General features: G+C 37.6%; 1 protein-coding gene across 1 annotated transcript; it reads left to right on the plus strand.

The window, feature by feature from the left end:
* Positions 1 to 27,508, plus strand: LOC311591817 (vomeronasal type-2 receptor 116-like; the record flags this gene model as incomplete). Its single annotated transcript, XM_084803442.1, has 6 exons — positions 1 to 209; positions 7,639 to 7,930; positions 10,614 to 11,420; positions 20,062 to 20,289; positions 21,354 to 21,477; positions 26,574 to 27,508. The coding sequence occupies 6 exons, from the start codon at positions 1 to 3 to the stop codon at positions 27,506 to 27,508; spliced, it is 2,595 nt and encodes an 864-aa protein (XP_084659568.1).
* Positions 27,509 to 27,865: the final 357 nt, after the last annotated feature.

Here is a 27,865-nt window from a genome sequence, read left to right on the forward strand (position 1 = left end):
ATGTTCTGGATTTTCATCTTTGGGCTTCTGTATATTCCCAATTTTGTGTGTGATTCAACTAGCAGTCACTGCTATGCAAACATTGGTGAATATCTTTTCCATGAAGGAGATATGCAGATTTATGCATTTATTCCTCTTGCTGACATCCATGAAGAAAAATATATTAAATATGAATATGTGCCACATCACTTTCAGAACCTTAATGTATGGTAAGTACAATTATTCATCCTCAGAGTTGAAGATTCCTGAGACTAAAAGAATGTATGGATTAAAACTTTCTTGAATTTTTCACAATTTCTCTTTTCCATTCTCAAACCACTTCAACCATATTTTCATGTGTACTTCTTTTCCTCTTTCAAGGAAAAGTAACAATTTTGATGCCTGGAGTGCCTAGAAAGTCTTGACTTTGTTACATGTAGCTGAATTCAGAACAGGACTGTCACTATTAACATTAGGATGCACTTCACTTCTCTACACATGTCTTTGTGTATATCCTTTTGTAATATTTCAATGTTTCTTTGTTAAATGTGTTTATTCTCAAACAGATTTTATATATTTTTATTAATTTTTTACACATGTATTCATATTATTACATTTATATACAATAAATTAACTATAGTAAGAACCATGACACAGTCAGGAATTATATAAATGTTACATTCTTAGTGTTTTGGTTATTTTATTTGGCACCCATATAACTCAATTACAATACAAGGTTTACTTCCAATATTTTTAAAGTTCTATTGCAGGCTGTTTAAGATAAATGAGTTATACATATTTTAATGTATACCTGTTGGCCGTATATGTTTCCAGTGCTTCCCTCATTTGTATGGATGTGATCACCAAAAAGATACTCTTGATGTGAGGATGGCCACATAAGGCCTTTATTTTTAGATTTTCATAAATATGCAAGGTTAAGGAATAGTGTCAAGAGAAGTCTGATTTCCTTTAACAAATGACAAATATTCAAGTGTGTCTCTTTATAAGGGAAATATATTGTGGCTATCTTATATAGACATCCCAAATCTCAATGGATAAATATAAAAAAAAACATGAAATAGAGCAATTGAGCTTGCAAGATCTTTGAACACATGAGAAAATTGTTATGAGGACAATAGGCAGAAATGTACAAGAAAAAATATCCTTCTTTAGACAAATTGTGCTCAGTGTGACAGTGCTGTGTAATTCTTAACACCATGGTGGGGTGTTAAGTAAAACTACAGGAATGGTGGAGGAAGGAATGTGTTCATATATAAAATTCATGGGATGTTTGGGGGTCTTGACACATTTCATTGGAAACTAACATAACAAAGATGGTCACGGTACCAAAATTTTCGTGTAGATGAAAACATTTATATCTCAATGCAGTGATTAAAGTTAGATCCAAATTCTTAAGGGTCATATCTCAAATAAGATCATAAATTTGTCTGATAAACTTAGCAGACTGAGGACTTTGGATGCTGGTTGGAGCCCCTTCTACTACATCATAACTAATGCCTCTTGTTACTCTCTTTTTTTCTGCTCTCTTTGTTTTCAGTAGCTCAGGCACAAATGTACATCTGTATGAATTTTTCTTTTGTCACCCTGCAATAAGCATATATATATATATGAAAAGAATATACTTTCAGTTATGTGAGCCGCTAGTGTCTGGCTTGTTTCATTTGCTTTTTCAAGTCAAGTACACTTTGCTTTCTAAATGTACTACTGTAATTACAGCCTTCCCTTGTGTGGGGTTGATCCCTAGTAGTGACAACAGTAAAGAAACTGAACATCTCTCCTCCAGTAACTATCGAATCTCATGAGCATGGTTGTTAGGGGTTAGACTTCATGTCCATTTCCTTTTCCATACTGGCATTTTGTCATGTTTAAGCATACATAATCTTGCTCATAGTTTCATAATCATTCTGTGTTAAATGTGCAACTATGTGCACAGAACATATTCCTACCTTGAAGTTATCCTCAAAGCCTCTGGCTCTGACAATCTTCCCACTTCCCTTTAACCATGATCCATCAGCCTTTTCTGTATGGGTGTGATATGTAAGCCACAATTATGGCTGAGAACATGATAGTCTTCTATTATCTGTACCATGATCAGTCCTCAGTTTCTGTATTATTTGCCGTGTACTGCAAAAGGAAGCTGCCCTGGTGAGGGCTGAGGGATGCACTAACTAATGGTAAAGCAATAAGACATTAGGAGTTGATTTCCACTGTGTCCATTTAGAAGATTAACAGTACTAAGTTCTCCCCTTGGGTCTATGACCTACTCAGTAACAGACTCTGGCCATTTCTATAGTGCCAAGCAGTGGTTCCATGTCATCTGGGGGACTTTAACCAAATCAGACAAAGGTAGTTGCACATATAACATGTGTACCCAATTTAACTTCAGAGGGACTATCATATAAGGCCTGTTGTTCCTGGATCCCTCATGGTTTTATGATGGGTGACAGTGATAGTTACCTTTATTTTCTTTGGTGGCATGCATAGAACCTTTCAGCCAGGAAAGATAGGCATCCAGGTGAGTACCAGTTTTATTTCATCATGTTACCTAATTCAAATACCTAGTATTCTCTACAGGATCCAATCTGGTACCTTCCTAATATTCTACTTTCTTTTTAATGTTTTATTTTTATTTTATTTTTAATTTGTTCACTTTACATCTCAATTGTAGCCCCTTCTCCCTTTGATTCCCAGTCTCACACTCCCTCCCTCATGCTGCTCCCTCTTCCTCTCTCCTAGTCATCAAAAGGGGAAGCCCCCTCTCCTCTCATGTGACCTCAGCCTATCAAGTCTCATCTGGACTGCTTGTGATTACTTCCTCAGTATCTGGCATGGCTGCCTGCAACTGGGAGGTGTTCAATGAGTGGTCACCAGAGTCCATGTTGAAGTAACCCCTACTCCACCATGGTAGAACCACAAGGAGACTCCGGTGCCTATGAACTACATCTGAGCAGAAGTCCTCAGCATGCATGGTCCTTGCTTGATGCATCATTCTCTGCAGCAGCCCCTACCACCCACCCAAATTTGTTAGCTTCTTTGGACTCCTTATGGAGCACCTGTCTACTCCAGGTCCTTCTATCTCCTAAGTCTTCCCTAAGACTCCCTCCTCTCAACTCCAAAGTGTGGCTGTGAGTCTCAGCATCTTCCTTGATCCCTTGCTGGGTGGAGTACTATATTAATGAGATATGGAGGGAGTGGGAATTGTTGCCTAGTTCCTGATTTTACTGGAACTTGTTTGCATTTGTCTCCATTTAATTTGATGTTGGCTATCTGCTTGCAGTGTTTGGCCTTTATGATGTTTATGTATGTGCCTTGATCTCTCTGAAACATGAATGGGTGATGGATTTTGTCAAATGCTTTCTTGTCATCTAAGGAGATGATCATGTTTTTTCTTTCAGTTTGTTTATGTGGTAGATTACATTGATTGACTACTGTATATTGAATGATCCCTGCATGCCTGGTACAAAGATTACTTGGTCATGGTGCATGATATTTTTAACATGTTCTTGGATTAAGTTTGTTAATATTTTATTAAATGTACTTGCATTAACTTTCATAATAGAAATTTGCCTGGAATTCTCTTTCTTTCTTGGGCCTTTGTGTGGTTCAGGTATCAAGGTGACTGTGGCCTCATACACCAAGTTTGTTAATGTTCCTTCCATTTCTATTTTTTGAAATAGTTTGAAGAGAATTTGTATTAGCTCTTCTTTTCAGGTATGGGAGAATTCTGTGCTGAAGCCATGTGACTTTGAGAGTTTTATGGATTGGGGGCATTGGATGATTGCTTCTATTTCAACAGAAGATAAAGGAGTATTTAATTTGTTCACATGATCTTGATTCAACTTCAGGCAGTGGACTCTATCAAAATTGTCCCTTACATGTAGATTTCCAAATTTTGTGTCATGTAGCCTTTTGAAGTATGACTAAATGATTCTTTGGATTTTCATGGTGTCTGTTGTTATATCGTTCTTTTCAGTTCTAATTTTATTGATTTGGGTAGTGTCTGTCTGCCTTGTAGTTTGGCTAAGAGTTTGTTTATCTTGTTGATTTTCTCAAAGAACCAGCTATTGGTTCCATTCATTCTCTGAATTCTTCACTTTGTTTCTAATTTTTAGATGTCTGCCCTGAATTTGATTTTTTCCAACTTTCTGGTCCTCTTGAGTATTTCTGCTTCTTTTTCTAGATCTTCCAAATGTGCCAATGTGCCATTAAGTTGCTTGTATAAGATGTTTCTCTTTATAAAGGCAATTAGTGCTATGAACTCTCCTATTAACACTGCTTTCCTTGTGTCTTCATAAGGTGTATATGTTGTTTAATCATTTTCATGGACTTTTAGGAAGTCCCTAATTTCTTATTTTATTCCTTCCCTGACCCAGTTGTCATTGAGTGAACAGTTGTTCAGTTTCCATATATGTGTGGGCTTTTTTGTTATTTCTGTTTTTATTGAGGTCCAACTTTAGGCTATGGAGGCCAAAGGTACAAGGTATTATTTAAATCTTCTTGTTTCTGTTGAGGCTTGTGTTATGACCTACTATATGCTCAAAAGCATATAGTAGGACCTTGGAGAAGGTCCTGTGAAGTACTGAGAAGAAGTTACAACCTTTTGTGTTTGTGTAAAAAGTTCTGTAAATATCTGTTAGGTCCATTTGATTTATGACATCTATTAATATCATTATTTCTCAGTTTATCTTCTGTTCTGTTGACCTATCCTTTGTTGAGAGGGAGAGGTTGAAGTCTCCCATTATTAATGTGTGGAAATCAACGCGTGGTTTAAACTTCATTAATTTTTCTATAGCAAATGTGTGCACTTGTATTTGGGGCATAGATGTTCAAAATTGTGATGTCATCTAGGTTGACTTATCCTTATGTGAGTATGTCCTTCCTCTTCTCTTTTGATTAAGTTTGGATAAAAGTCTATTTAATAGATATCAAATTGGTTCCTCTAGCTTGTTTTTGTCAGTTTGCTTGGAAGACATTCTTCTAGCCCATGACTCTCAGGTAATGTCTATCTTTGTTGCGGAGGTGTTTTTCTTGTATGAACCAAAATGTTGGGTCCTCTTTATGCATCCATTCTGTTATTCTCTGTCTTTATTGGAGAGTAGAAACTAGAGTGTTAAGAAAGATTAATGACCAGTGACTGCTAGGTTCTTTTATTATTATATTGTTTGTGGTACTGTATATATGTGCTTATCTAATTTCTGTTTGCTAAAGTGAAGTTACCTATGTCCAGTGTTTTCCTAGTTGTAGTTAACCTCCTTAGGCTGGAGTTTCCCTCATAGTATCTCCTGTAGGGCTGAGTTTGTAGATAGGTACTGTTTAAATTTGTTTTCGTTGTGGAATATCTTGCTTTTTCCATCTATGGTTATTGAAAATTTGCTTCATATACTAGTCTGGACTCTCATATGTGTTCTCTTAGAGTTTGTAAGACATCTGGCCAGGCCCTTTGGATTTTACAGTTTCTGCTGAAAAATATTTAACCTTCTTAATGTGACTCAGAATGTTTACTCTAGTTATGTACAATTCACCAAGATTACAGACTTCTAGTTTGTTTAAATTGGTACCTTGTATTTTAATTTTGAGAGGTATTATAATAGCTTTTAATTAAAATATTTCAATTTTTTGGTTTTCATTTCATCTTGGTAAATACAATTGAATCCTTTGGATTTTTTTGTTTGTTTTGAGACAGTGTTTCTCTGCATAGACTTGGATATCCTAGGCTCAAATTCTAGACCAGGCTAGCCTTGAACTCACAGTGATCCACCTGCCTCTGCATCCCAAGAGCTAGAATTGAAGGCATGTGACTCCATGACTGGCTACAGTTGAATCCTTTATTATTCATTTTTAATTATAATATATACTAAGTGTTTTGTTGCATTTCATTGTGTGTGAAACTTCTAGAGAAATCTATTGATTTCAAAAGAAACATACCTCATTGCATGCAATCTGTAAATCTCAGCAGCATCCCTGAAAAGGAGTATAGAGAAGTTAATAAAACGTATAATTTCTTGAGCCAGCATGTGTGTCAGATATGTAGCAGACCAGTAACAATCAAAAGGGGAAAGCAGTTGAAAAAGAAGAAGGGAAACACAAGAATTAGAGATGCAATCATTTGTTGAAGCAAGCAAGCAAACAAGCAAAGGAACACACACTTAAAACAAGAACAATGCAAAAACCAAAAGAAATATAAACAAATATATGTGACTAAAAGGACACGATTTTGCAGAATTAAAAAATTATACCTAGAGGTACTCTGTCTCTTTTTTTTTCAGGTATGTTTAATGAAGGTTTAACATCTTATTCTATATATTTTTCCAAAATACAAAGATAAATTGCTTTTCTGTGAAACCCTACAATATTTTAATATTGAGTATTTCTATATCCAACTGAAGAAGAATTTACAAAATATAACCTTAAAGACACTATTTTGTGAACAGAACATTTTGACAGTAAAATGAATTGCCATTCCTTTGTGTGTGGGGTTTTGGCATCATAAAATGTGTAAGGTTTTTCCCTCACCATGTTATTATTGAACAGATCAAAACTTGAGTAATAACATAAAATGCTCTAGGAGCATGTGTGAGGACCTGGGTTTATATCTCCCAGAGAGCATGCATGTCCTCTTGTAATCTAATTATTATATGGAGGAGAGAGACAGGGAGAGATGACTCCCTACAAGGTTGCTGTCCAGAGGGCCAGGCTTATGCACTGAGAACAATAAAGAAAATGTGGTGTCAGTTGATGTGCTATTCTCTCTTTTTCACAGCACTGAAGAAGGGGAGGCAAAAATAATCTTAGTAACTTCAAGTCCAGATTAGTTACAGAGTGTTGACTACATGGTCAAACTCTGTCTAAATCAATCAAATAAGTCAGTCAGGCAGGCAGTCAATATTTAATTCAACTGGTCAAGAGACACTTTGTGAAATAGTGTGGACAGCTTGGACTGACACTAACTGTCCTCTGTCTTGCACTCTTAGTTGTTGATGTTTATGTAGTTTTTTATGTACAGAATCACAGAATCAATTCACACAACTCACAAATATATGCAAAAGAAAATAAATTTGGATCGGTGTTCACCTGAATTAATTAAACCAAAGAAGAATCAGAGGCAGGAATATCTCCATGAATTCAAGACCAGAACTCTCTACATATTATATTCTAGGACACACTGCTAGAAAACAAATCATAGAGATGAAAACTATGGACATAAATTATTTGAATTAACGTTGTGCTATTTGTAAATAGGAGATTGTCACAGAGAATAAGGTGAATGAATGAAGATAAACTGATTTTTTTTTTATAATTGTAGAAGCAGAAGGTCTTAGATCCAGACATCAAAGTTCTGATATTTTGTCAGACTCTAATTTCTTATTCATGGACAGGTTTTTTCCCATAAAAGACTAATAAAGCCATTTAATAATAAATTAAAATCCCAGAGCTCATAATTAATGAGTGCTAATACTGTAGAATTTTACTTAATCCTATTTAATTACGCATTCTTCTAATTTTAGCCATTCATGAAAAGATATTAAAAACTGGATTTTAAAAAGATATTGGCATTTGAATTAGAAAAGCCATTGCACTAAATAGGAAGGTTCAATGATCTATGCCTTTATACTGTGTAATTTTGTGGAATTTGTGCAGGTATAATTTTAAGAACTACCAGGTGTTTCTGGCTCTGATATTTGCCATTGAGGAGGTCAACAGGAACCCTTATCTTCTACCCAACACAACTCTGGGCTTTGATCTTTATTCTACTTTACATTCTGAAAAGGATAGTTTTGATTTTGTCATGTTCTGGTTAACACGGCTCATCAATCCCATTGTTAATTACAACTGTAGAGAGAAGAAAACATCACTTGCTGCATTCACAGGAACACCAATGTCAACATCTTCCTATATTGTTTCACTGCTACAACTCTACAACATACCTCAGGTGGGTTAGACGCCAATGTCTGTCTTTGCTCTGGCAAGTCCAGGGTTGGATTTCTGGTACTGGATGCAGAATCTCCATTCACTTTATCTCAGGCAACTAATCAGGATTTAAAGAAGAATGATGGGAGGGAGCCCAGAGTACCTTCTCTAGGCACAGTCTGTACTGCAGCTAAGGAGGAGAACTCAAACTGACCACAAGTTTCCTATATCTGGGGCTGCAAATGAAGATTCTAGCAAAAAACAAAAACAATAACAAAAACAATAACAAAAACACAAAAAAATAAAAAATACCCCACAATCCTGAGAGGGTCATTAAAGGAGGCTCCTTGTTCTATAGATAGGCTCTTTGTGGAGATCTCTGGAAAGCTATCATATGCCTGTTTGTATGTGAGGGCTGTTGGGGAACCCTGAACCTATTCACTTATTTCTGAATCCATGGTGAAATAATAAGAAAGAAATAGAAAATAGACAACACACACACACACATAAACACACACACACACAAACACACACATTCAAGAGAAAATGTGGATAAAGTTAAACATCTTAATTTCAATTCCATTTATTCTTGGTCACCATATTTACAGTTATAAGAAAAAGAAATGCCTCATAGTAAAAAGATACAATTAATGACAAAAAACAGATAAATGCTAAAATACAACAGCTTACATGTCTTAAAATTCAAATTTTCTTCTCTATGTATCCATTAAATAAGCTCTTGGTGAGTTCAGAATGACAATGTTTGACAAGGAATAAAGCTTAAACAGGGTCTAAGTTACAAGATTATATGTCTTTTCCATTAGGACCAACCTGGCTACACAATGTCCACTTTTCTCTTAGTTTATGGTAAATTCAGGACAATAATTTTATCCTTCTTTCATTTCAAGAAAGAACATAAATTTAAAATGACAGCATATAATACCATAAGGTTACAGGATGTAAGGGATTATAACCGAACAGTTTGTACATTCAGACATTAGAGTTTATACTTAATTTAGACATATTCAGGTAGCTCCATCATATTTTGGGTTCATGAGAAGTTTAAGCCAACTACCAAGATACATGGTGCCATCTGGAGTGAAAGCTTATCTGAGGTCACAATTCTGCTTCAAGGCTGTTCCCTAGTGTGGTGTATAGAGGTCCTCAAAGGTATTTATTGATGTTATTGTTTTGGAAGATCTAAAACAATTTAGCTTTTAAAATTGTTTGAATCAAACCAGGAATTCTATTATCTGGAATTAGTTCGTCTGAACAGCAGTACATCTTTCTGTAAGATAGTGTACTCAGTTTGGTCAAACATAGTTTATCAATACCCAGGAAAGGAAGATGCAGCAGTGCACAACTGACAGAAGTGTCAGACATTGGAAGCAATTCTGGGGTGCATAAAGGTACAGACTTGCAGAATACCAGATCCCTTCCAGAGAGTTCTCATGCCTACTGAACATCAACGAATGGCTGATGACATCACATATGAGGCTGGAAGGATTTTTGAGGTGCATCATGGCACTGATCTTGCAAATTGATAGATCCTTTCCAGAAAGCTCATATGCCCATTTAACTCATTTAACAGATTGGCTCAGAGGCTGGAAGCAATTCTTTGGGTGCATCACAGTACAGACCTTGTAAAATACCAGATTGCCTCCTAGAAAACTCACTTGCCTAACTAGCTCCTTAAGAGAATGGCTCTTGCAAGTGACATGTGGGACTAGGAGTCAAGGATCCTATGTTGACGTTATAGATATCTTGAAATGTAAAATAGGTACATTTGAATTAATCTCGTTGTTGCAGGCTCTTTGCTTACAATGTGAAACCCAAGATTTTGTACTGGAAAAACCTGCTCTTAGTGTAGTGTCGCTCACCCCTTTCACACATTCTTTAATTCAAGAGTTTTCTGGAAATAAGATTAAATAATGTCAACAACAGGTCAGGAGGCAGAGCTAGCAACCAGTTGACAGAGAGTGAACATAGGAAAAAATGTATAGAGAATGGGTCAGGATAAAATATGCTCAATTCTTCCAAGGAAAAGAGGACTTGAGGAATCAGGGCACAGAGAGATGGGGGAGCAGATTGATCTGGATATTTTACAGAGACACATTGAGAAGAGGACAAGATAGACACAGGTGAAGATAAATGGGGCCAGAGAATGAGCATGAAGACTACAAGAGATTGCTAGAGTCAGTTTGAGGCCAAGCAGAGCAATTCAGTGAGAGGACAACAGAGAAGCTAGACTTAATCAGTCATCATGGAAAGGAGTTTGAGTCAGAACACCTGAAAAAACTCAGAAAGAGCCAGAAAGAAATCAGAACGAAGAATGGAAGTGAGCTTATTCAGCAGGGAGACTCAGAGGTTGAAATAATTCTAGGCCTAACTAAGATAGTGTGAAGTCTAGAAGTTTGAAGGACAAGGCCTAGGTTACTAGGACTACAATTACTTCATGTGAAACACAAAATACTTATGTCAGGTACCAAAGAAAGTGTAAGGGTACTTGCTATATCCACATGTCCAGGAAAGAGAGGTGGATGAGACCTACTAGAGTATTTAACCTGAACACTTGTCTGCAATTTTTGTAGAAAATTTGTAATGGGTTTGTATTTTAAAAATTACAATTCCATTCTTATCATGACTGTTTCCATGTGTTGATTCAAGACTGAGCTTGTGTTTGATGCCAGTGTGTTTCTCTTCAGCTCACTTTTGGGCCTTTCGATTCTACCTTGAATGACCAAGGTCAGTTTCCTTCTCTCTATCAGATGGCTCCCAAGGACACCTATCTCTCACTTGCCATAGTCTCTTTGCTGCTTCATTTCAGCTGGTCCTGGGTTGGTCTGATCCTCCAAGATGACCGCAAAGGGACTCAGTTTCTGTCAGAATTGAGAGAAAATATGGACAATGGTAGCATCTGTATTGAGTTTGTGAATATCATCCCTGCCACTTCATATATAGACTCCAATAACTTGGGGGAAAATCTGGAGATCATTCTGAAATCATCAGCAAATGTGATAGTTATTTATGGGAACATTGTTTCTTCACAAGGCTTAATGTTTCACATTGCAAAACTCTTAGTGACATGGAAAGTCTGGGTCTTGAACTTTCCATGGGATGTTGACAACCATTATGATTATTTCATGGTAGGCTCACTTCATGGGAGTCTCATATTTTCACACCACCATGAAGAGATGGTTGGATTTACCAATTTTCTTCACACACTTACTCCCTACAAATATCCAGAAGACACTTTTCTTCCTAAGTTTTGGGCTTTATTCTTCAACTGCTCATTTCATGGGTTTCGTTGTCAAATTTTGGAGAACTGCCAACCAAATGCTTCTTTAGAGTTACTGCCCAGACATATTTTTGACACAGCCATGAGTGAAGAGAGTTATAACATATACAATGCAGTGTATGCTGTGGCCTACAGTCTTCATGAGATGAGTCTTCAACAAATACAGATACAGCAATATGCTAATGGAGAAGAAATGGTATTCTTCCACTGGCAGGTAATATCCCTTCCTGTGTGTTGTAATATCAGCACTGTGACTCTTTTTTATTATTTTCTTGAGCACTCCAATAGGGCAGCACAAATTTTAGATCATAAACATACTATATTCCCTGTCTGGAGGTTAATGCAAAACCACGTGTAAATGTCCTTTATAAAATGCATGACAAGAATAGGGAAAAACCAACATTAAATCATCATTCAATTCTTCTAACATTTTGCCCTCAGAGTTCTCTTCATAATCTTTTTAATATGAAAAGTTGAGATTTTTCATATGTTTACAAATACCTTGGCCATACAGTTAGTCTCTTTTCTTACTAGCTCATAACTTAAAATAATCTATTCATACTGATCTACATTCTGCTTCAAGGCTGGTTACCTCTGTTCAGGTACCATACATCTCTCCTCCCCACATCTTCACCAAAAAATCCCTCACGCCAGGATATCTCAGAACACTTTCTGTCTGACAATGTCCCACCTTCTATTCTATACTTTCCTATAGTCCATAGGTTTTTATCTAAAGTTATTTTTATTCTCGCAATACACTAGATCTTCTCTCTATATGCCCACTTTAAATCCAATACAAGTCTCTTTTTCTTCTAATAATCAACTATAAACAATAAAAACAACTATGAGACAACCAGGGATGATTTACATTCACAGGGTCAAGTCCATGTGTCATTGGAGAAAGTGCTCTACTATATTCTATCTTGATGAGTTTTATATCCAAATCAGTTTTATTATAGCTTTTATTTAACAGCCTAAAATTTTTGACCTTAAAATTTCTTCTTAAATCCTAAATAATTTAAGCTTACTTTTAAGTCTGTAACTGTCAAGTCTTCAACCTCATCAAGGCTTGAGAACAAAATATTACCTTAATATGTAAGAAGTATAAGGAAGCAGTTTACAACATAGAGAATTGACAGAGAGCTGACTGCCTCAATAGTTACCCAGATTTAATTATAGTGTTGAAACGTCATCTTCAGTTTCCTTGCCCAGAATATCTGACAGACATATTTGTGAAGCAAGAATTAGGAAGGACTTGCTTACTCTGTCTTCACAGAGCTTAGCAGTTGACTTTGCCTGTGTCCAAGTTCTGCCCATTGTCTGCCGATGGAGTAAAGACATTTCTTAGCTCAGTTGCAACTTGCCGTTTTTAAAAGCAAACCCCTAAGGGAAATTCTTCATTGTTCCTCATCTTCTTTCATGTGAAAATGTGTGCTGTCAGCACCTGACATGTCTCATTATCAGAAAATCCTTAAAACAATAAAACATCTTCAAACACAATTTATGGCTGGTCTCTGAGGCCTTGAAGTCCACCTATATACTTGTACACATTTATATACTGCTTACTAATTATCTATCTTTCTATAGTATATGTGAATAGACAAATGTTGATTTTTTTTCTAGCTATTTACTATGTGTTTAACCTAGGATATATATTTATGTGATAAGGCAGACTGGTATCTCAGATGACCATGAATTTGATTAACTATTGACTTGTATTACTTAATTATGCTAAACATTTTGTAATAGCAGGTTTTAAAAGGACTGGAAGTAAACCTCCTCTTTATGAATGAATTGTATAGTTCCAATATGTTATACAAGAGTTGAAGCAGATGTACATATGTCTATCAAAATAATTTTAAAATTTATCAATACACAATAATCTATACCAAAGTATCAAAAGTAACCTTAATTCTGTATCAAGGTACAAAAACCCGTACTATTGTAAGCAAAAATAACCTTATTTTTATGTAAATGTACACAATATTACAGCGGTGTAAGATTAATGGTTTATAAAACGATTTTTGGTTTAAGAGCAGATTCAATAATCTACCCTTTTTCCCTATTAATCCTATACTCTTCCTAAATCTTATGCCCTGTCTACCACCAATTTCTTCTGAATATCTTTCCCAATATATAAGAAAAAATGATGGAGTAAGGAAAGGAAAGAGAAAGCCATGAGTCTGTTTCCTTATGAGTCTTTCCCTAATCAAGACCATTAACAACCTGTAACCAAGCCCTTTTAATGATAAGCATCCATAGCACCCAAACACAAGTTTAAAAGTTTAGTTTTCTGTTTTGTTTTTGTTTCTTTTTAAGCTGGTTGACTAAGTCTGGATTTTTTTGGTGTCTTCCTGTTTATGCACTTGGCTCCTCCTTCCTGTGCTGTGCTGTGTTGTGTTGCACTGGCTGTGCTGTGCTTGGTCATGCACAGCTGTTCTGTCTCTGTCCCAGAGTTCAAGCTTTAAAGGGCTAAGCCTCCTGCCATGATCTACTAGACAGGAAGGAGTGGTCCTGCAATGTTATCAGCTGTTTGTGGCTTCTCAGTGGTATCCCTGCTGCTGCACTGGATGCTCCACATAATGTGGACTCTGCAGGGTGTGAGTGGACTTGCTGAAGAGACTGCTGCACAGCTCTGACCAGCTCCCATGGAGCCATCTGTTCACAGGCGCCTTTCTCTCAGGTGGCAGATCATTTTTTCGATATTTAGATATTTTGTTTATTTTTGAAATTATAATATAATTACAAAAATTCTCCCTTCTCTTCCTTCCTTCAAAGTCATCCTATACCCCTTTGTGCTCTCCTTTAAATTCATTACCTATTTTTTAAATCAATTGATTTTGTATGCATATATGTATTTGTTTTTTCCTTTTTTATTTGATTTTTTTATTTTCATGTTTTACTAATTTTCTTTTTTTCTTGTTTCTTTTTTTATTAATTTATTCATATTACATATAGATTGTTAGCCCTTCCCTTGTTTCCTCCTATTCCTCCCTCCCTCCCACTTCTCCCCGTCTCCCCTCCCCTATGTCTGTGATAGAGGGAGATCTCCTCCCCCTATATATGCTCTTACGGTACCAAGTCATCTCTTGGTAACTTGCTATCCTTCCTCTGAGTGCTGCCAGGCCTCTCCATCCAGGAGATGTGGTCAGAAAAGGGGCACCAGAGTTCGTGTGAGAGTCAGATCTCACTCTCCACTCAACGGTGAAGAATATCCTGTTCATCAGATAGGTCTTGGTAGGGGTTTGAAGGTTACTGCCTATATTCTCCTTGGCTGGTGCCTTAGTTTGAGGAGGACCCCAGGACCCAGATCTGCCTGTCATAAAGTTTTTCTTGTAGGTTTTCAGGACCCTGTGGATCCTAATATTTCCCCATTCTTCCATGCTACTCTCATCTAAAGTCTCAATAGGATGTCCTCTTCTCTGATCACTTTCCTGGTAAGTAAAGTTTTTCATGGGACGTATCCCTTGGACTAGTGTCTCGATATCAGTGAGTATATACCGTTTGTCTCTTTTTGCTTCTGGGTGAACTCACTCATGATAATTTCAGGATCAATCCAATTGTCCACAAATTTTGGGAATTCCTTGTTTTTAATAGCTGACTAGTATTCCATAGTGTAAATATACCACAGTTTCTCAGTCCATTCTTCCACTGAGGGACACTTAGGCTGATTCTATGTTCTGGCTATTATGTATAAAGCAGCTATGAATATGGTTGAGCATATGTCACTGTTGTGTGATAGGGCATTTTCTGGGTATATTCCAAGGAGTGGGATAGCTGAGTTTTGAGGAAGCCCTATTCCCGCTTTTCTGAGAAAGTGCCAGATAGCTTTTCAAAGTGGTTGTACTAGTTTGCATTCTCACCAGCAATGAAGGAGTGTTCCTCTCTCTCCACATCCTCACCAACATGTGGTGTCATTTGAGTTTTTGATCTTAGCCATTCTGATGGGTGTAAGGTGGAATCTCAGTGTTGTTTTGATTTGCATTTTCCTGATGACTAAGGAGGTTGAGCCTTTCTTTACGTGTTTCTGAGCCATTTGATATTCCTCTGTTGAGAATTCTCTGTTTAGTTCCAAGCCCCATTTCACAATTGGTTTGTTTGGTTTTGTGGTGTTTAATTTCTTGAGTTCTTTATATATTTTGGATATTAGACCTTTGTCAGATGAACGGTTGGTGAGGATCTTTTCCCAGTCTGTAGGCTGTTGCTTTGTTCTACTGACAGTGTCTCCTGTCTTACAGAAACTTCTCAGCCTCAGGAGGTCACATTTCTTAATTGTTGACATTAAAGCCTGGGCTGTTGGTGTACTGTTCAGGAAGTTGTCTCCTGTGCCTATGTGTCCCAGACTCTTCCCCACTTTTTACTCTAACTGGGTTAATGTCTTTGGTTTTAAGTTGAGGTCTTTAGTCCAATTGGACCTGAGTTTTATGCATGGTGACAAATAGGGGTCTAATTGCATTTTTCTACAGATAGACATCCAGTTAGACCAGCACCATTTGTTGAAGATGCTATCATTTTTCCACTGAATAGATTTGGCTTTGTCAAAAATCAAGTGAGCAAATGTGTGTGGATTCATCTCTGGGTCTTCAATTTGATTCCATTGATCCACCAGCCTATTGCTGTGCCAGTACCATGCCATTTTAATTACTGTTGCTCTGTAGTACAGCTTGAGATTAGGTGTGGAGATTCCTCCAGAGGATCTTTTATTGTATAGGATTGTTTTTGCTATTCTGGGCTTTTTGTTTCCCCATATGAAGTTGGGAATTGATCTTTCAATATCTTCAAAATATTTTGTAGGTATTTTGATAGGGATTGAGTTGAATCTGTAATTTGCTTTTGGTAAGATGGCCATTTTTACTATGTTGATTCTCCCGATCCGTGAACAAGGTAAATCCCTCCATCTTCGGATGTCATCTTCAATCTCTTTCTTCAGAGGTTTAAAGTTTCTTTTTCATATAAGTCCTTCACTTGCTTGGTTAGAGTTACTCCTAGATATTTTATATTGTTTGTGGCTATGGTGAAGGGTGTAGTTTTCCTAATTTCTTCCTCTGCCTATTTGTCATTTGTATATAGGAAAGCTACTGAGTTTTTAAGTTAATTTTGTATCCTGCCAATTTGCTGAAGGTGTTTATCAGCTGTAGGAGTTCTCTGGTGGAATTTTGGGGGTCACTTATATACACTATCATATCATCTGCAAATAAGGATAATTTGACTTCTTCTTTTCCCATTTGGATCCCCTTGATCTCCTTTTGATGTCTTATTGCTCTGGATAGAACTTCAAGAACTATATTGAAGAGATACGGGGATAGAGGACAGCCTTGTCTGGTCCAGGTTTTTAGAGGGATTTCCTTGAGTATCTCCCCATTTAATTTAATGTTGGCTATTGGTTTGCTGTCTATAGCCTTTATTATGTTTAGATAAGTGCCTTGTATTCCTGATCTCTCCAGAACTTTAAACATAAATGGGTGTTGGATTTTGTCAAATGCTTTTTCTGCATCTAAGGAGGTGATCATGTGGTTTTTCTCGTTCATTTTGTTTATATGGTGATGGATTTCCATAGGTTAAACCATCCCTGCATGCCTGGAATGAAGCCTACCTGGTCATGGTGAATGATGTCTTTGATATGCTGTTGTACTCGTTTTGCGAGTATTTTATTGAGTATTTTTGCATCAATGTTCATAAGAGAAATTGGTCTGAGATTCTCGGTTTTTTTGTTGGGTCTTTATGGGGTTTAGGTATCAATGTGACTATGGTCTCATAGAAGGAGTTTTTCAGATTTAGCATTTCCCTTGATGGTTGTTTCCAGTTCTGCGATTGTATATTAAGGCCCGATATGCGTTCTTCCATTTCTCGCAATCTGTTAGATAAGGCCACCTCTGAGATGCTTGCTTTCTTCTCTGATGCCTCTCAATCACATTTTTCTTCTGTGTGTTCCTTTTTCACAGCTTCCATTTTTATCTTCAGGTCTTGATCTGTTTTAATGATTTCCTTCATCTGGTTATTTATATTTTTCTGAAATTCTTCAAGTGCCTCTTTATATGACTCTTTTAAATCTTCAGCCCTCTTGTTTGCCCCCTCCTTCATTTGTTTGCAGATTTTATTTGTTTCTTCCATATCATCCTCTTTGCTAAGGACTTGAGGTCGTTTTCTTGACTATCAATTGCTGTTAGGTTCTCCAGGTTGTTTTCATTGGGATTGCTGGTATCTGGAGATGCCAAACTGTTTTGGTTTTTGTTAGCATTCTTTTGCTGTCCTCTTGTCATTTTGGTGACTCTGATGTTGGAAGGTAGTTTGTAGTCACCTTCGCTGGTTGAGGATGGATAGTTGATGGCTAATTATAGGTTGGGTCCTCTTGCCTGTGGGATCAGAGAGTATTTCCCTGGAATAGGCAGGTGATCCGGTTTCCACTCCTGGAGATTTTTCTCTACACTGTAGGCTCTAGGCTGAGTCAGCCAAAGTAGGTTTCTGTTTGGACTCTTTCACCTTACTGCTGTAATTCAGATCAGCAGTTTAGGGACCTAGAATAAGGTCAGCACACAAGTGCTCTGGTTGTGTAGGTTGATCCTAGCTGCCTATCCTTCCTGTAGCTATGTAGCCAGGACCCCAGGTGGATCAGATCTTCTGGGCTGTGGCTGTCTTTTAGCTCTGTCTCTATACCCTGTACAAGTGTCCAGCCTCTCCCAGAGCCATAAGCCTGGAGGGTCTGAGATCACTCTAGGTCAGTAATTAGACACTGTAAGCATGACCCTTGGTGGGTCTCATCTCCCGATACCCTGTGAATTCCTGCCTTGCCTGCACCAGTGGACCCAGCTAGGATCTCTCCTTTGAGGAGTGCAGGGCTAGTGCCCTGCAGCTGGCAGCCAGAGCCAATAGGATTTCTGAGATCTGGTGGTCACAGGAGGTGCTTGCTCTTCCCGCAGGTCTGGGAGACTCCAATAAGTGCTCTAGGTCAGCAATTAGACACTGCAGGCACAACCCATGTCTCCCAATAGGCCTGTGGAAGCAGTCCAAGCTGGTTTCTAATTGCCCCTGTTTGCAGGCTCAATCTGTTGTGTCCGGGGTTAGGCTTGGCCCAGGATGGCCCGTGAGCTGCAGGCCCATGTTAGCTGTCTTTGGTGGGTCCCGCCGCCTGTGTTTCCACTTGGCCTGGGCGGGTGATCTCCAAGTTTGGGGTGGTGTGGATGGAGGGATCCAAGGGCAGATTCACCTTGTTTCCTGAAGCTCCTCTGGCTGGGGGCTCCAGAAAGTCCCCTCCCAAGACAGCGAGTTTGTGTTTTATATGCTGGCTGTAGTTTGCATGTGGATTCCATTCCAGAGTTTGAGGAGTGCGTTTAGCACCTTTGGGATGTTGCTTGTCCCGGGGGTAAGCCCACTGGTGGTCTGTGGAGTTTGGGGCCCTGCTCACCTACAGTTCTCAAGGTCCAGCAGTCTGTGGCTCCATTCATGTGTCTGGCCTCCTCTGCATATATGTATTTGTATATACATATATTCCCATTTTTTTTATTTTCACAGACATATATTATTTAGCTAATTTGAATTTTTGGTACATCAGATATCTCTAGCAGTATAATTTTCCTATTGTTTCTAGAGAAAATTTCCAGAAGTTTAATGTCTTTTTTTTCTTTTGGTCTTTTAATTTTTTTTAATTAACTCATTCAATTGTTATCCCATCCCTTGAATAATCCCATTCCTCCATTCCTCCAGGCAGCTGTTTAAAAATGGAGAACCAGGAGTTTTGTTTTAAAAGGCTGAGATCTGCTGTATCTCTCTGCAATTTCCCGCTCCTTTCTAGCTTTTTAGTTAGGAAAATCTTGTGTCCAGCTTCTTCTTCTTCTTCTTTTTTTTTTCCTATTTGTACCACTATTTTCAGAAGCATTTTGTCTTCAAGCTTCTTTTCTTTAAAAAATACTGGTTTGAAGTTTTATTTGAAGGGTGTGAAGTTTCTCTCTCTGCTCCAGACTTTAAACACGTTAGTTTGGATTTTATGCTCCATGAATGGTATGTCGTTATGTTGTGGGGTTTTTCCACCAGGGCCCATGTTGTAGGAATAACCACTCAAACTCAAAATGTATTTACAAATTCCTAAACCATATAGCTAGGCTTTTCTTTGACTAGCTCATAACTTAAAATAATCTATGTATACTAATTTACATTCTGCCACATGTCTGCTTACCTCTGCTCAGGTATCTTGCATCTGTCCTCACATCTTCACCAATGAATCTCTCACACCTACATATCCCAGCATCCTTTCTGGCTGCCAGATGTCCACTTTCGATGCTATCCTTTCCTATGGGCCATACATGTTTTAGTGACAGGTGTTGAATTGTGCAAAACTCAAGGTATTCTTTCTACATTTAGGCCTTTATAAAAACAACCCAGAAATAATTTTCTCATGAAAAGGCATAACATGTGTCATAATGTAGAATGTCCTTAAGAATGCAACATGGAGAGGCTAAAACTTGAACAACTCAGCATGACAGTGATCACAGCATTGGGCTCTGCTTTGTGAAAATGGTGACGGATGGATTAAGTAAACAGAATGAGCTAATTGGCCAGAAAGCTATAATATAAATACAGGTGTTTTGCAAGTGGCACTGGATGGGGGAGGCAAGGAGAGAGGGTACAGAGATAGGGAAAAAGGGTGACCTGGAAACAGACTGACTGTTTTATATAGTGAATCTCTGAAAGAGGGGAACCTCTGCCCCTATGTAGAGGGATGGCCCTGCCAGCCACACCCTGCAGCAAGATATAACAATAACAAACAGCTGTGCTGGCTTCATGAGATTCTTTTTACGACATCAGAAAATGACAATAGTCCCTCAGACGTACTTCAACATATGTTCCTGCATCTCTTCTAGCTCCTCCATTTCCTAAAGAAGACCCTACAGAAAGATCGTGTGAGAGGTCACATCGTAATGGATGGGAGAAGAGACTTAGATTCAGAGTATGACATTTTCAATATTTGGAATTTTCCAAAGGGCATGGGATTAAAGGTCAAAGTAGGAACCTTCTCTCCAAAGACTCCTCAGGGTCAGCAGTTCTCTTTAACTGAGCAGATGATTCAATGGCCAATACAATTTACAAAGGTGAGTTGTGACATATATCACCACTTTGACCTTTCATAAAAGTAAAAATAATTCTCAGGAAAATAATACTTGGACATTTATTTCATACCAACTCATATACAACTACCAATAAATATCTACTCATAGGATATCCAAATTAGACTAATTTCTCATTCCCTGACTCTGATCAATGGAAAAGTTTTTCCTAAATTTTATTCATGCTTATACAGTTCTTATGAATAGAGTGTCTGTTAGATTTCTGTTACTGTCTCAAACAATAAGAGGCTTATATTTGTCAGCAGATGAGTATATTTCAATGAAGGGTTAATGGCATTTTTGTTTTGTATGCTTTTAAAAGGTAGGATAGCATGACAAGTGTGTGTGTGTGTGTGTGTGTGTGTGTGTGTGTCTGTTTGTGTGTGTATTACACTTGCTTTGCTACATCAGATAAATAGTAACAAAAGCAAGTAAAGGAATACAGGCTTGAAATAGATGACACTGTGAGCATGTATTTATATGTTAGTGCAGAGAGAATATTTTAGGAGTCAGAGGAGGTGATTACATCACAGTCAGAGACCAAAGAATATGGCTGCTCCCTTCTATCTCCTTTTCATTTTCTCTGTCACAGTAGACAGTGAAATGATTATGCCCATTTTGTGGTTGCTCTTTCCACCTCAAGTAAATATCTCATAAAACTCCTCACAGATTCCTAAGATATGCTCCCATGATGAACCATACAATGCAAAAATGTCAATCATTATTGCCAACCATATACAATATAAAAGTCCCCACTAGTAGCCAGTAAGTACAGAGACAGGTTCACCAAAATCATACTTTGACCTTCTAGAACACCACTTTAATGACCTAATCTTAACAACAGTTTTGTGGCATTGGACCAAGATTTAAGCATGCGGCCTATGCAGAATCAAAGCCGCTGACAAAATTAATAATACCAAAACACATTAGTTTCATTTGCCAATGTAAGCATTTACAAATTTACTATTGATAATACTCATAAAATCTCTATTTACTCTAAATGTTCACAAAAGTCCAGAGCATTTTCTAATAGCTGTTATTTCTCTCAGATCCCTCAGTCTGTGTGCAGTGAGAGCTGTAGGCCTGGATTCAGGAAAGCTGCCCAGGAAGGCAAGGCTGCCTGCTGCTTTGATTGCATTCCTTGTGCAGATAATGAGATTTCCAATGAGACAGGTAAAATCTTGTTTACAGAGAACTCTCAGACTTGATCACAGGAGTCTGCAATACTTAAGCAAAAGGAGAGGGATGGGAGAGAAATAAGAGATAAACTTTTGTTCCATGACTATAAAATTTGAGCATTGCTGTTACTTTTCCTTCCTTTGAAGAGACACAGCCTAGACTCTGAAATCATCTTGACTTACATTGTTGCTCCATTGCAGACACTGTTCCCTTAGGTGGCCTATTTTGCACTAAAATTAGCCGTCTGCTTTATTTCACCAAGAATACAGTATTTATCACAACATTTCTTTATATTTTCACACCATGCTCAATTACATGTAGTATTCTTTTAAGGTTTGGATTTCTCACATTCTCTTTATGATTATTCCCTGTACAGGTTTGTATTTTTACACAGTAAGTGACTGAAGAGTTGTATTTATTTCCCTATTACATATAATTTATTTCATCATGACTAAGTTTCATTTGTTTAACTGAAGATAGATTTCCTGTAGTATGTTCTTTTTAAATCTGTCTTCCTTTTATTAACCATAGACTTTTCTCTCATACAACATAATCTGCATATATTTTCCTCTCTTTACAATTCTCCCAGTTCCTTCCCATCTCCTTCTTTTTTTTAATCAAAAAAGCAGTCCTTATCTGTCTCTCAGAAAAGAATAGGCTTTTAAAATTTTTGTCATAGTTTATTCAGATTACATCCTTATTGTTATCCTCTCTCTTGCATCTTCCCATTCCCACTCTCCCTCCCCCTTCTCTCCTATTTCCCTCCCATAGACTTCTGACAGCAGATAGGATTTAGGGAAAACTAGAGAGTGGAGGATTTGCAGACAATCTACCTGGTTTTCTGGCAAGAATGGCATACATTTGGTTTATTTTTGTCAAGCTCTCTATTTTATATTTTTCCATATGTATTCAATGTAACCAATGTACGATTCTCCCTATTAACACTTGTCAACTCATCTTATCCATAATTGTTCCTTTCCTCGTTTCATGATTTTCTTCGTTTTTGTGTGTGATTTATTTTATTTATTTATCATCATCTTCATGGCCCTTGGATTCTGAGTGTACCTCAGGGCCTGATTTGGTCATCAGTTGTTACACAAGGGTAATAACTAACTTCTCCTTTCTTTGAATATCTTTGCAGGAGATAGTTTAGTAGGTAAGATTAGTAAGATAGTTTACTCTTTCTTATTCATGAACCAGGGAACTTGTGTGTAATTGTACAGAGTTCCTTAGTGCAATGCATATGTTGCCTAGAAGAAGACAATTTGTAGTTCTCATCTTATAATTGTTTACACCTTCATTTCCATTATATTTCTTGAACATTACAATGTGTGATATACAAATACTTGTTTATGAATGGGCATTAAATCATTAGTTATTCTCAGGATCTTCCAATCATATTTCTTGACTTTTGTCACAGATCATTGTAAGGAGAGGCTTCTTTGTGTAAGAATGAGAGTGTTGCTTGTCACTGTGCATAAACACAAAGATTTAAAAAGGTGTTTCACAATAATATCATTAAGCTAAATGGCATCATCAAGTTCTTCCTTGTGTGATATGCTCTCTCTCCCCTTGACTTTGAATGTGGGTTCATAATGCCAGGTACAAAATACTGTTTTGATAAATATTTATCATTTGCACATTAGCTATAATGTGTGTCCATCAATATTGTCAATATGCACAGATAGTAGCAGTTTAGCCATGGATACAAAATCCTATAGGGTTTTGTGTTATTGACTATATTACTTACACATGTAAGACAAGGTAGGGTGAAAACATACATGATAAAACTTGTTGAAATTTAAAATATACTGATGCAATATTGTAGAATAAGGAAATATTTTTAAAGAGTAGTGTTATCCTTATATAAATTAGTTAATGAGACATATAGCATGTACCTTAATTAAGTCAAAATTTACACTTGAAGCATACATTCTACTATAGAAAAGAAAAAAAACATTCATAATAAAAGAATAAGTTGTGAAAGTGTGATAAGCTTGAGAAAATATCTGAAGAAAAATTCATTAGAGTTCCATGATTAATAAACAAAAATCACCCAAGTTATTAAAGGAGAATTTGATTCTCATAAAAAACAAACTTACTAAATGTTTTGCTCAAACAAGAAAATAGGCAGATGTATTGATATGGTGATAAGATTTAGAAACACACAAAGATTTAATTGAAATGTGGCGTTAAAATCCAAGGTGTATAAGTTTTTGGTTTGGGTTTTTTTTTAATTTACATCTCTCCTCTGCTCCAGTCACACATTCCTCCTTCCTCTCCTCTCCTGCCTCCCCTACTACTCAGAAAAGGGAGCAAGCCACCAAAATGAGCACTGGGCTGCGTACCAAGTCATATCAGGACTGAATGCATCCTCTTCTGATGAGGCTGGGCAAGGCAGCCACACCAGAGGGACGTTATCAGAAAGAAGGGGAGATAGTATGTCAGAGAAAGCTCCTGCTTGCCTTCCTAGGGAGCCCATATGAATACTAAGGTGCCAATTGGGTACATGTGTGTAGGTGGCCTAGGTCCATTCCAGACATGGCCCTTGGTTGGGGCTTTAGTCTCCATATGCCCCCTGGACGTATCTTAGTTGACACTTTGCATTCTTGGGGAGTTCTTATCCCCCAGTTCCTTCTGTCCTAACCCCACCTGTTCCATAAAACTGGCCATGCTCTGCTAGATGTTTGGTGGTGAGTCTCAGCATCCATTTAGAGCTGCTGTTGTGTGGGGCTTCTCCAAGACCAGTTATACTAGGCTCCCTTCTACAAACATAGCAGAGTCTCATTTATAGTTTAGGGGTAGGTTTCCTCTCATCAGGTGTGCCTCAGGTTGTGCCAGGCATTGGTTAGACATTCCTTCAATCTCTGCTCCAACTTTGTCTCTGACTATCTTATAGGCAGGGAAATTTTTTGGTAAGGTTTTGGTGGTGAGTTGGTGCTCCTCTCCCTCCATCAGAAGTCCTGTCTGGATAGAAGGTGGCCTTTTCAGACTCCATGACTCCTGATACTAGGAGTCTTAGCTACAGTCGCTCCCCTCCCCTCTCAGGAGCCTACGCTGTCATAGGGCTCTAGGTTGTTTTAGTGATGCCCACCGCAGGTTCTCCTCCCTCTAAGACTTGTGGCCTCCCACCCTCACCTCCCCACATCTAATCCCCACCCTCAGTTTCCACCAAACTCACCCTTCTACCCTGTTCCTTTTTTTCAACCAGTTTTGTGTTATATTCTGTTTCTCCTTCTGAATGAGGTTCAAGCACCCTGCCTTGGAGGCTCCTTCTTTCTTAGCTTCTTATGGTCTGTGAATTGTAGTGTGTCTGTCCTGTACTCTATGGCTAGAATCTGTTTATAAGTGCGGACATGCCATGTGAATCTCTGGGTCTAGGTTACCTCACTAAGGATAATCTTTTCTAGTTTCACCCATTTGCCTGCAAATTCTATTATTTCCTTGCTTTAAATAGCTGAGTAATAATCCATTGTGTAAATGTACCACATTTTCTTTCATCATTCTTTAGTAGAGGGCTATATGGATTATTTCCAGTTTCTTGCTATTACGAATAAAATTGCTATAAACATAGCTGATCAAATGTCCTTGTTGTGTGGTGGGGCATCTTTTGCATATATGCACAATTGTGGTATAGCTGTGTCTTGAGGTAGGGATATTCCTACGTTTTTGATAAAGCACAAGATTGATTTCAAAAGTGGCTGGACATGTTGAACCTCCACCATCAATGGATGAGTGTTCTCGTTGTTCAATATTATGGTCACCATGCAGTGTCTCTTGAGTTTTATATTTTAGCATTCTGACAGGTGTAAGATGAAACTTAGAGTAGTTTGATTTGCATTTCTATACTGACTAACTATGCTGAGCATTCCTTTAATCTTTTCAGGGATTCAAGATTCCTCTGTTGAGAATTCTGTCTAATTCTGTGTCCCATTTTTAATTGGGTTATTTCATTTGTTCCTTTTTTGTTTTTAGAGTTCTTTGTATATTTTGGATATTAGGCCATTGTCAGGGGCAGGATTGGTGAATATCCTTTCTAATCTGCACCCTACCATTTTGTTCAAGATAAAAGTGGTTGCAGTCAACATACAAGTCAAAATATTAGGAACAGAGTATACAAAATTTGATTTGAATAACTAGAAATATTTCAAAAGTTCTCTTCCTATATATTGAAAATTATAATGCTATAGTTAAATGTAACAACATATTATTAGTGAAGGATTTAAGGTTCAAAAATATAAGGGTATTTTTTATTTCAAAATCATTCAGAGTATAACCTAAATTAGAGAAACAAAGGTATTTTATGAAAATAAGTAAATATGGGTCCCAAATCTGCATCTACTGAGAAAGGAATTTCAAAAAAATTATAGCCATAATGTACAAAATACATATCCAGAGTTGTCATCATTTCATAATAGTATATCATAATAAAATGATAATTATACAATGTATTTTTAAATTATATTTATGAACTATAAAATAGATGCAAAAAGTCACAAATTCATTCCACGCACAAAGCATCCATCAGTTGTACTGAGATGTCATCTCTCCTCTGCTTTGAAAGTTCTGACAACTATTTATAACGGACCTTCTTCTTAAGAACTATACTTGAGGGTGTCAGATCAAGCTTGTAATTTAAAATCTACAACAAGAAAAAAAAGTCACAAATTCAGGGAAAGTACACACAAAAAAAGGAAAAGCAGTGAGCTTCTTTGATTTTATCACCATAGGCAAATAGGGCTGTATTAATTTGAAATGATTCACAGAATACTTAAAATTTGATACTAAAAAAAATTAAGCAAGCCCATTCAAGAAGCATTTCAGGGCTGGAGAGATGGATAAGAGGTTAAGAGCCTCATCTGCTTTTCCAGAGGTCCTGAGTTCAATTCCCAGCAACTGCATGGTGGCTGACATCCATCTATTATGTGATCTGATGCCTGCTTCTGCAGATAAAGCACTCATATGCAAAAAATAAATAAATAAATCTTTAAAAAAAAAAGAAGCATCTCAATGACCTGAAGCTGAATAACAGCTTATGCAGAAAAACAACACCTGAGTATTAATTCAAAATAACTCTCCTTTCTGAACAGATATGGATCAATGTGTGAAGTGTCCAGAAAGTCATTATGCTAACTCAGAAAAGAACTATTGCCTCCAGAAATCTGTGAGCTTTTTGGCCTATGAACACCCCATAGGGATGGCTCTCACCACCACAGCACTGTTCTTCACTGTACTCACAGGAGTGGTACTTTTCATCTTTGTGAAGCACAGAGACACACCCATTGTCAAGGCCAATAATCGGGCTCTCAGCTACACCCTGTTATTGACACTCATCGCCTGTTTCCTCAGTTCCCTGCTCTTCATTGGACAGCCTAACACAGCCACCTGCATCATGCAGCAGACAGCATTTGGAATTTTGTTCACTGTGGCTCTCTCCACAGTCTTAGCCAAAGCTATCACAGTGGTTATTGCATTCAAGGTCACTGTTCCAGCTAGAATGGTGAGGTGGTTAATGGTATCAAGGGCCCCTAACTTCATCATTCCCATCTGCACACTGATCCAAACTGTTCTCTGTGCAGCTTGGCTGTTTACCTCTCCACCCTTCATTGATCAAGATGCTCATGCTGAACATGGTCACATCATCCTTGTGTGCAACAAGGGTTCAGAGGTTGCCTTCCACTGTGTCCTGGGATACCTCTGCTCCTTGGCACTTGGGACCTACAGCATGGCCTTCTTGTCCAGGAATCTTCCTGACACTTTCAACGAAGCCAAGTTCCTGTCATTCAGCATGCAGGTATTCTTCTGTGTCTGGGTCACCTTCCTCCCTGTCTACCACAGCACAAAGGGGAAGGTCATGGTGGCTATGGAAGCCTTCTCTATCTTGGCTTCCAGTACAGCTCTCCTTGGCTTGATCTTTGCCCCAAAATGTTACATCATTTTGTTAAGGCCACATAAGAACTCTTGTGACATTAGACACAAAACACATTCAGGAAGGAATAGACATATAAAATTCATTTTAAAATGAACTTAATCTATGTTAGTAAATGTAACACAATGATTTGAACTAGTGCCATACTGTGACACTTTTAATGTTCAGGTGTAATATGATTTGATTATGTGGGTCCATAAATCTTCATCCATTGTACTGAAGTATCTTTGTACTGGAACCATTAACTTTATCTTATGCTTGAGAATCATGTTATACTTTCTTAATGTAATAAGAATTCACTTTGTATCCTTCCTTGTCTTGAAGGCCCATTAGTAGACCAGTGTGTCATAAACTCATGGATATCTGCCTTCCTCTGTCTACCAAGTGCTTATGGTGAAGATGTGTCACTGTGTTCAGCCATGCTATACTCATTTTGTCCTTCTATGATAAAAG

Source organism: Acomys minous (assembly GCF_964271855.1).
Source record: "Acomys minous genome assembly, contig: scaffold_85, whole genome shotgun sequence".
NCBI lineage: Eukaryota > Metazoa > Chordata > Mammalia > Rodentia > Muridae > Acomys > Acomys minous.